Source organism: Heptranchias perlo, chromosome 26 (assembly GCF_035084215.1).
Source record: "Heptranchias perlo isolate sHepPer1 chromosome 26, sHepPer1.hap1, whole genome shotgun sequence".
Lineage (NCBI taxonomy): Eukaryota > Metazoa > Chordata > Chondrichthyes > Hexanchiformes > Hexanchidae > Heptranchias > Heptranchias perlo.
In genome coordinates, this window is record NC_090350.1 from 5198034 (window position 1) to 5208332 (window position 10299).

Below are 10299 nucleotides of genomic sequence, written 5' to 3' on the forward strand. Positions count from 1 at the left end.
TTAGGTTGTTCCTTGGTAGGTGAGTTGGGTTGTTGCCCCTATAGGTGAGTTGGATTGTGGCTCTGTAGGTGAGTTGGATTGGTGCCCTGTAGATGAGTTAGGTTGTTGCCCTGTCGCTGTGTTAGGTTCTTGTCCTGTAGGAAAGTTGGATTTTTGCCATGTAGTTGAGTTGGATTGTTTTTCTGTGGGTGAGTTCGGTTGTTGCCCCTGTCGATGAATTGGGTTCTTGCTCTGTAGGTGAGTTCGGTTGTTGCCGCTGTCGATGAATTGGGTTGTTGCTCTGTAGGTGAGTTCGGTAGTTGCCCCTGTCGATGAATTGGGTTGTTGCTCTGTAGGTGAGTTACGTTGTTGCCCTTGAGGGTGAGTTGGGTTGTTGCCCCGTGGGTGAGTTGTGTTTTTGCACTGTAGATGAGTTGGACTGTTGCTCTGTAGGTGATTTTGGCTGTTGCTCCTGTAGATGAGTTGGACTGTTGCCCTGTAGCTGAGTTCGGCTGTTGTCCCTGTAGTTGAGTTGGATTGTTGATCTATAGGTGAGTTGGGTTGTTGCCACTGCCGGTGAGTTGGGTTGTTGCTCTGTAGGTGAGTTGGGTTGTTGCGCTGTAGGTCACTTGGGATGTTGCTCTGTCGGTGAGTTGGGTTGTTGTTCTGTAGGTGAGCTGGTTGGTTACTCTGTAGTTGATATGGGTTGTTGCCCTGTGGGAGAGTTTGGCTATTGCCCCGTAGATGAGTTGGGTTGTTGTTCTGTAGGTGAGTTGGGTTGTTGCTCTGTCGGTGAGTTAGGTTGTTGCTCTGTAGGTGAGTTGGGTTGTTGCTCTGTAGGTGAGTTGGGTTGTTGCTCTGTCGGTGAGTTCGGTTGTTGCTCTGTTGGTGAGTTGGGTTGTTGCTCTGTCGATGAGTTGGGTTGTTGCTCTGTCGATGAGTTGGGTTGATGCTCTGTCGTTGAGTTAGGTTGTTGCTCTGTCGGTGAGTTGGGTTGTTGCTCTGTAGATGAGTTGGGTTGTTGCTCTGTAGATGAGTTGGGTTGTTGCTCTGTAGGTGAGTTAGGTTGTTGCTCTGTCGGTGAGTTGGGTTGTTGCTCTGTAGATGAGTTGGGTTGTTGCTCTGTAGGTGAGTTAGGTTGTTGCTCTGTCGGTGAGTTGGGTTGTTGCTCTGTAGATGAGTTGGGTTGTTGCTCTGTAGATGAGTTGGGTTGTTGCTCTGTAGGTGAGTTGGGTTGTTGCTCTGTCGGTGATTTGGGTTGTTGCCCTGTAGATGAGGTGGGTTGTTGCCCCTGTAGGTGAGTTGTGTTGTTGCTCTGTAGGTGAGTTGGACTGTTGCTCTGTAAGTGAGTTCGGTGATTTTGTCTGTTGCCCCTGAAGATGAGTTGGGATGATGCCCCTGTCGATGAGTTGGGTTGTTGCTCTGTAGGTGAGGTGAGTTATTGCTCTGTATGTGAATTGGGTTGTTACCCTGTAGATGAGTTGGGTTTTTGCTCTGTAGGTGTGTTTTTTTGTTGCTTGGTAGTTGATTTGGTTTGTTGCACTGTAGGTAAGTTGGGTTTTTGCCATGTAAGTGAGTTAGGTTGTTTCTCTGTGGGTGAGTTAAGTTGTTGCTCTATAGGTGAGTTGGTTTGTTGCCCCTATAAGTAAGTTTGGTTGTTGCCTCTGCCGGTGAGATGGGTTGTTGCTCTGCAGGTGAGTTGTATTGTTGCTCTCTAAAGGAGTTCGGTTGTTGGTCTGTAGGTGAGTTGTGTTGTGGCTCTATAGGTGAGTTGGGTTGTTGCCCCTATAGGTGAGTTCGATTGTTGCCCCTGCTGGTGAGTTGGGTTGTTGTTCTGTACGTGAGTTGGATTGTTAGTCTGTAGGTGAGTTGGGTTGTTACCCTGCAGGAGAGTTATGTTGTTGTCCTGTAGGTAAGTTGGATTTTTGCCATGTAGGTGAGTTAGGTTGTTTCTCTGCATATGAGGTAGGTTGTTGCTCTGTCGATGAGTTGGGTTGTTGCTCTGTCGATGAGTTGGGTTGTTGCTCTGTAGGTGAGTTGTGTTGTTGTCCTTGAAGGTGAGTTGGGTTGTTGCCCTGTGGGTAGGTTGTGCTGTTGCACTGTAGATGAGTGGAACTGTTGCTCTATAGGTGATTTCGGCTGTTGCCCTTGTAGCTGAGTTGGTTTGATGCTCTGTAGATGAGTTGGATTGTTACTCTGTTGGTGACTTGGGATGTTGCTGTGTAAGTGAGTTGGGCTGTTGCTCTGTCGGTGGGTTGGGTTGTTGCTCTGTAGGTGACTTGGGTTGTTGCTCTGTAGGTGAGTTGGATTGTTGCTCTGTAGGTGCATTGGGTTATGGCTCTGTAGGTGAGTTGGATCGTTGCTCGGTAGTTGATTTGGGTTGGATTGTTGCTCTGTCGGTGAGTTGGATCGTTGCTCGGTAGTTGATTTGGGTTGTTACCCTATAGGTGCCCTGGGATGTTGGTTTACAGGTGAGTTGGATTGTTGCTCTGTCGGTGAGTTGGATCGTTGCTCGGTAGTTGATTTGGGTTGGATTGTTGCTCTGTCGGTGAGTTGGACTGTTGCTCTGTAGGTGATTTTGACTGTTGCCCCTGTTGATGAGTGGGGTTGATGATCTGAAGGTGACTTGGGATGTTGCTCTGTCAGTGAGTTGGGTTGTTCCTCGGGAGGTGAGTTGGATTGTTGCTCTGTTCGTGGGGTTGGGTTGTCTCTCCGCATGTGAGTGGGTTTGTTGCTCTGTAGATGAGTTGGGTTGTTGCTCTGTAGGTGTCATGGGATGTTGCTTTGCAGGCGAGTTAGGTTGTTGTCCTGTAGGTGAGTTGGGTTGTTGCCCCATGGGTGACTTGTGTTGTTGCACTGTAGGTGAGTTGGACTGTTGCTCTGTAGGTGAGTTCGGCTGTTGCCTCGTAGATGAGTTGGGTTGTTGCTCTGCAGGAGAATTGTATTGTTCCTCGGTAGGTGAGTTGGACTGTTGCTCTGTAGGTGAGTTCGGCTGTTGCCTCATAGATAAGTTGGGTTATTGCTCTGTAGGAGAATTGTGTTGTTCCTCGGTAGGTGAGTTGGATTGTTGCTCAGTCGATGAGTTGGGTTCTTGCTCTTGAAAAACTTACTTGACCTCGTCCTCACCAATCTACCTGTCGCAAATGCATCTGTCCATGACAGTATTGGTAGGAGTGACCACCGCACAGTCCTCGTGGAGACGAAGTCCCATCTTCCCACTGTGTTGTGTGGCACTACCACCGTGCTAAATGGGATAGATTCAGGACAGATCTAGCAGCTCAAAACTGGGCATCCATGAGTCGCTGTGGGCCATCAGCAGCAGCAGAATTGTGTTCCAGCACAATCTGTAACTTCAGGGCTCAGCATATCCCTCACTCTACCATTACCAAAAAGGCAGGGGATCAAACCTGGTTCAATGAGGAGTGTAAAAGAGCATGCCAGGAGCAGCACCAGGCGTACCTAAAAATGAGGTGCCAACCTGGTGAATCTACAACTCAGGACTACATGCATGCTAAACAGCGGAAGCAACATGCTATAAACAGAGCTAAGCGATTCCACAACCAACAGATCAGATCAAAGCTCTGCAGTCCTGCCACATCCAGTCGAGAATAGTGGTTGACAATTAAACAACTAACGGGAGGAGGAGGCTCTGCAAACATCCCCATCCTCAATGATGGCGGAGTCCAGAATGTGAGCGCAAAAGACAAGGCTGAAGCATTTGCAACCATCTTCAGCCAGAAGTGCCGAGTGGATGATCCATCTCGGCCTCCTCCCGATATCCCCACCATCACAGAAGCTACTCTTCATCCAATTCGATTCACTCCACGTGATATCAAGAAACGGCTGAGTGCACTGGATACAGCAAAGGCCATGGGTCCCAACAACATCCCAGCTATGGTGCTGAAGACTTGTGCTCCAGAACTAGCGACGCCTCCAGCCAAGCTGTTCCAGTACAGCTACAACATTGGCATCTACCCGATAATGTGGAAAATTGCCCAGGTATGCCCTGTCCACAAAAAGCAGGACAAATGCAATCCAGCCATTTACTGCCCCATCAGTCTAATCTCAATCATCAGCAAAGTGATGGAAGGTGTCGGCGACAGTGCTATCAAGCGGCACCTGCTCACCGATAACCTGCACACTGATGCTCAGTTTGGGTTCCACCAGGACCACTCGGCTCCAGACCTCATTACTGCCTTGGTCCAAACATGGACTAAAGAGCTGAATTCCGGAGGTGAGGTGAGAGTGACTGCCCTTGACATCAAGGTAGCATTTGACCAAGTGTGGCACCAAGGAGCTCTAGTAAAATTGAAGTCAATGGGAATCAGGGGTAAAACCCTCCAGTGGCTGGAGTCATACCTAGCACAAAGGAAGATGGTAGTGGTTGTTGGAGGCCAATCATCTCAGCCCCAGGACATTGCTGCAGGGGTTCCTCAGGGCAGTGTCCTAGGCCCAACCATCTTCAGCTGCTTCATCAATGACCTTCCCTCCATCATAAGGTCAGAAATGGGGATGTTCGCTGATGATTGCACAGTGTTCAATTCCATTCGTAACCCCTCAGATAATGAAGCAGTCCGAGCCCGCATGCGGGCATGGGCTGATAAGTGGCAAGTAACATTCGCACCAGACAAGTGCCAGGCAATGACCATCTCCAACAAGAGAGAGTCTAATCACCTCCCCCTGACATTCAACGGCAATACCATCGCCGAATCCCCCACCATCAACATCCTGGGGGTCACCATTGACCAGAAACTTAACTGGACCAGCCATATAAATACTGTGGCTACAAGAGCAGGTCAGAGGCTGGGTATTCTGCGGCAAGTGACTCACTTCCTGACTCCCCAAAGCCTTTCCATCATCTACAAGGCACAAGTCAGGAGTGTGATGGAATACTCTCCACTTGCCTGGATGAGTGCAGCTCCAACAACACTCAAGAAGCTCGACATCATCCAGGACAAAGCAGCCCGCTTGATTGGCACTCCATCTACCACCCTAAACATTCACTCCCTTCACCACCGGCGCACTGTGGCTTCAGTGTGTACCATCCACAGGATGCACTGCAGCAACTCGCCAAGGCTTCTTCGACAGCACCTCCCAAACCCGCGACCTCTACCACCTAGAAGGACAAGAGCAGCATGCACATGGGAACAACACCACCTGCACGTTCCCCTCCAAGTCACACACCATACCGACTTGGAAATATATCATCGTTCCTTCATCGTTGCTGGGTCAAAATCCTGGAACTTCCTTCCTAACAGCACTATGGGAGAACCTTCACCACACGGACTGCAGCGGTTCAAGAAGGCGGCTCACCACCACCTTCTGAAGGGCAATTAGGGATGGGCAATAAATGCTGGCCTCACCATCAACGCCCACATCCCATGAATGAATAAATTAAATTAGGTGAGTTGGGTATTTGCTCTGTAGGTGACTTCGGATGTTGCTCTGTAGATGAGTGGTTTGTTGCTCGGTCGTTGATTTGGGTTGTTATCCTGTAGGTGAGTTAGGTTTTTGCCCTGTCGGTGAGTTAGGTTTTTGCACTGTGGGTTAGTGGTGTTGTTGGACTGTAGATGAGTTGGACTGTTGCTCTGTTGCTGAGTTCGGCTGTTGCCCCTGTAGATGAGTTGGGTTGTTGCCCTGTAGATAAGTTGGTTGGTTGCTCGGTAGGTGAGTTGGGTTGTTGTCCCTATAGGTGAGTTTTGTTGTTTCCCTTGCCGGTGAGTTCGGTTGTTGCTCTGTAGGTGAGTTGGTTGGTTGCTCGGTAGTTGATTTGGATTGTTGCCTTGTAGGAGAGTTAGGTTGTTGCCTGTAGAGAAGTTGGGTTTTTGCCATGTAGGTGAGTTAGGTAGTTTCTCTGTGGGTGAGTTCGGTTGTTGCTCTATCGGTGTGTTGGGTTGTTGCTCTGTAGGTGAGTTGGGTTGTTGCTCTGTAGGTGAGTTGGGTTGTTGCTCTATCGGTGTGTTGGGTTGTTGCTCTGTAGGTGAGTTGGGTTGTTGCTCTATAGGTGAGTTGGGTTGTTGCTCTATCGGTGTGTTGGGTTGTTGCTCTGTCGGTGAGTTGGGTTGTTGCCCCTGTCGGTGAGTTGGATTGTTGCTCTGTAGGTGAGTTGGGTTGTTGCTCAGTAGGTGAGTTGGGTTGTTGTCCCTATCGGTGAGTTCGGTTGTTGCCCCTGTCGGTGAGTTGGATTGTTGTTCTGTAAGTAAGTGGGTTGTTGCTTTGTGGGTGAGTTGGGTTGCTGCCTTTGGGTGAGTTGTGTTGTTGCACTGTAGATGAGTTGGACTGTTGCTCTGTAGATGATTTCAGTGTTGCCCCTGTAGATGAGTTGCGTTGTTGCTCTGTAGGTGACTTGGGATGTTGCTCTGTGGGTGAGTTGGACTGTTGCTCTTTAGCTGAGTTCGGCTGTTGTCTTTGTAGATGAGTTGGATTGTTGCTCTGTAGGTGAGTTGGATTGTTGGTCTGTAGATACGTTAGGTTGTTGCTCTATAGGTGAGTTCGGTTGTTGCTCTGTTGGTGAGTTTGTTGCTCAGTAGTTGATATGTGTTGTTGCCCTGTAGGAGAGTTAGGCTGTTGCCCTGTTGGTGAGTTGGGTTGTTGCATTGTAGGTGATTTGGGTTGTTGTCCCGATAGGTGAGTTCGGTTGTTGCCACTGTCTTTGAGATGGGTTGTTGCTCTGTAGGTGAGTTGGGTTGTTGCCCTTGTCGGTGAGTTGGGTTGTTGCTCTGTAGATGAGTTGGACTGTTGCCTTGTAGATGAGTTGGGTTCATGCTCTGTATGTCAGGTGAGTTGTTGCTCTGTAGGTGAGTTGGGTTGTTGCCCTTGTCGGTGAGTTGTGTTGTTGCACTGTGGGTGAGTTGTGTTGTTGCACTGTAGATGAGTTGGACTGTTGCTCTGTAGGTGATTTCTGCTGTTGCCCCTGTAGATGAGTTGGGGTGTTGTACTGTCGGTGAGTTGGATTTTTGCTCTGTAGATGACTTGGGATATTATTCTGTAGGTGAGTTGTATGTGAGTTGGTTTGTTCCTCGGTGGGTGAGTTAGATTGTTCCTCGGTGGGTGAGTTGGATTGTTCCACTGCATGTGAGTTGGGTTATTGCTCTGTAGGTGTCATGGGATGTTGCTTTGCAGGGGAGTTAGGTTGTTTTTTTTTTATTTATTCGTTCATGGGATGTGGGCGTCGCTGGCGAGGCCGGCATTTATTGCCCATCCCTAATTGCCCTTGAGAAGGTGGTGGTGAGCCACATTCTTGAACCGCTGCAGTCCGTGTGGTGACGGTTCTCCCACAGTGCTGTTAGGAAGGGAGTTCCAAGATTTTGACCCAGCGACGATGAAGGAACGGCGATATATTTCCAAGTCGGGATGGTGTATAACTTGGAGGGGAAGGTGCAGTTGGTGTTGTTCCCATGTGCCTGCTGCTCTTGTCCTTCTAGGTGGTAGAGGCCCCGGTTTGGGAGGTGCTGTCGAAGAAGCATTGGCGAGTTGCTGCAGTGCATCCTGTGGATGGTACACACTGCAGCCACTGTGCACCGGTGGTGAAGGGAGTGAATGTTTAGGGTGGTGGATGGGGTGCCAATCAAGTGGGCTGCTTTGCCCTGGATGGTGTCGAGCTTTTTGAGTGTTGTTGGAGCTGCACTCATCCAGGCAAGTGGAGAGTATTCCATCACACTCCTGACTTGTGCCTTGTATATGGTGCAAAGGCTTTGAGGAGTCAGGAGGTGAGTCACTCAACGCAGAATACCCAGCCTCTGACCTGCTCTTGTAGCCACAGTATTTATATGGCTGGTCCAGTTAAGTTTCTGGTCAATGGTGACCCCCAGGATGTTGATGGTGGGGGATTCGGCGATGGTAATTCTGTTGAATGTCAAGGGGAGGTGGTTAGACTCTCTCTTGTTGGAGATGGTCATTGCCTAGCACTTATCTGGCGCGAATGTTACTTGCCACTTATGAGCCCAAGCCTGGATGTTGTCCAGGTCTTGCTGCATGCGGGCTCAGACTGCTTCATTATTTGAAGGGTTGCGAATGGAACTGAACACTGTGCAATCATCAGCGAACATCCCCATTTCTGACCTTATGATGGAGGGAAGATCATTGATGAAGCAGCTGAAGATGGTTAGGCCTAGGACACTGCCCTGAGAAACTCCTGCAGCAACAACCCTGTAGGTGGATTGGTTTGTTGCTCGGTAGTTGATTTGGGTTGTTACCCTCTAGGTGAGTTTGGCTGTTGCCCCGTAGGTGAGTTGGGTTGTTACTCTGTATACGAGTTGGGTTGTTGCTCTGTAGGTGAGTTGGTTTGTTGCTCTGTAGGTGAATTGGGATGTTGTTCTGTAGGTGAGTTGGGTTGTTGCTCTGTATGTGAGTTGAATTGTTCCTCGGTAGTTGAGTTGGATTGTTGCTCTGTAGGTGAGTTGAATTGTTCCTCGGTAGGTGAGTTGGATTGTTGCTCTGTCAGTGAGTTGGGTTGTTCCTCTGCATGTGAGTAAGGTTGCTGCTCTGTAGATGAGTTGCGTTGTTGCTCAGTAGGTGTCATGGGATGTTGCTTTGCAGGTGAGTTTGGTTGTTGCTCTGTTGGTGAGTTGGTTTGTTGCTCGGTAGTTGATTTGGGTTGTTACCCTGTAAGTGAGTTAGGTTGCTGCCCTCTTGGTGAGTTGGGTTGTTTTCCTGTAGGTGAGTTGTGTTGTTGCACTGTGGGTGAGTTGGACTGTTGCTCTGTAGGTGAGTTTGGCTGTTGCCCCGTAGATGAGTTGGGTTGTTGGTCTGTAGGTGAGTTGGGTTGTTCCTCGGTAGGTAAGTTGGATTGCTGCTCTATACGTGTGTTGGATTGTTGCTCTGTAGGTGACTTGGGATGATGCTCTGTAGGCGAGTTGGGTTCTGACCCTGTAGGTGAGTTAGGTTGTTGCCCTGTAGGTGAGTTGGGTTGTTGCACTGTGGTTGAGTTGTGTTGTTGCTGTGTAGTTGATTTAGGTTGTTGCCCTTTGGAGAGTTAGGTTGTTGCCTTGTAGGAAAGTTGGGTTTTTGCCATATAGTTGAGTTCAGTTGATTCTCTGTGGGTGAGTTAGGTTGTTTCTCTGTAGGTGAGTTGGGTTGTTCCTCTATAGGTGAGTTGGGTTGTTGCCCCTATAGATGAGTTCAGTTGTTGCCCCTGTCAGTGAGTTGGGTTGTTGCTCTCCAGGTGAATTTGGCTGTTGCTCTGTAGGTGAGTTGTGTTGTTGCACTGTTGTTGAGTTGGACTGTTGCTCTGAAGGTGATTTCGGTTGTTGCACCTGTGGATGAGTTGGGGTGTTGCTCTGTATGTGAGTTGGATTGTTGCTTTGTCGGTGAGTTGGGTTGTTGCTCTGTAGATGAGTTGCGTTGTTGCTCAGTAGGTGTCATGTGATGTTGCTTTGCAGGGGAGTTGGGTAGTTGCTCTTTAGGTGAGTTGGTTTGTTGCTCCGTAGTTGATTTGGGTTGTTACCCTGTAGGTGAGTTGGGTTGTTGCCCTGTGGGTGAGTTGGGTTGTTGCACTGTAGGTGAGTTGGGTTGTTGACATGTCGGTGAGTTGGATTGTTGGCCTGTAGGTGAGTTGGGTTGTTGCTCTGTAGGTGAGTTGGGTTGTTGCTCTGTAGGTGAGTTGGGTTGTTGCTCAGTAGTTGATTTGGGTTGTTGCTCTGTAGGTGAGTTGGATTGTTGCTCTGTAGGTGAGTTGGATTGTTGGTCTGTAGGTGAGTTTGGTTCTGACCCAGTAGGTGAGTTAGGTTGTTGCCCTGTAGGTGAGTTGGGTTGTTACACTGTGGTTGAGTTGTGTTGTTGATTGGTCATTGATTTGGGTGGTTGCCCTGTAGGAGAGTTAGGTTGTTGCCCTGTGGGAAAGTTTGTTTTTTGCCATATAGTTGAGTTCAGTTGATTCTCTGTGGGTGAGTTAGGTTGTTCCTCTGTAGGTGAGTTGGGTTGTTGCCCCTATAGATGAGTTCAGTTGTTGCCCCTGTCGGTGAGTTGGGTTGTTGCTCTGTAGGTAAGTTGTGTTGTTGCACTGTTGATGAGTTGGACTGTTGCTTTGAAGGTGATTTCGGCTGTTGCCCCTGTAGATGAGTTGGGGTGCTGCTCTGTAGACGAGTTGGGTTGTTGCACTTTAGTTCAGTTGGGTTGTTCCTCATTAGGTGTGTTGGGTTGTTACCCTTATAGGTGAGTGCAGTTGTTTCCACTGTAGGTGAGTTGAACTGTTGTTCTGTAGGTGAGTTGGGCTGTTGTCCTGTATGTGAGTTGGGTTGTTGCTCCGTAGGTGAGTTGGATTGTTGCTCTGTAGGTGATTTGTGTTGTTGCCCCTGTAGGTGAGTTCAGTTGTTGCTCTGT

The 10299-nt window shown here is 48.9% G+C and overlaps 1 protein-coding gene across 1 annotated transcript; it reads right to left on the reverse strand.

Annotated features, from left to right (window-relative positions):
- Positions 1 to 2307, reverse strand: LOC137342475 (GATA zinc finger domain-containing protein 14-like). The gene is made up of 2 exons (XM_068006365.1): positions 1957 to 2307; positions 1 to 1449 (listed from the first exon to the last, which is right to left on the reverse strand). The coding sequence occupies exons 1-2, from the start codon at positions 2305 to 2307 to the stop codon at positions 1 to 3; spliced, it is 1800 nt and encodes a 599-aa protein (XP_067862466.1).
- Between the last annotated feature and the right edge of the window lie 7992 nt (positions 2308 to 10299).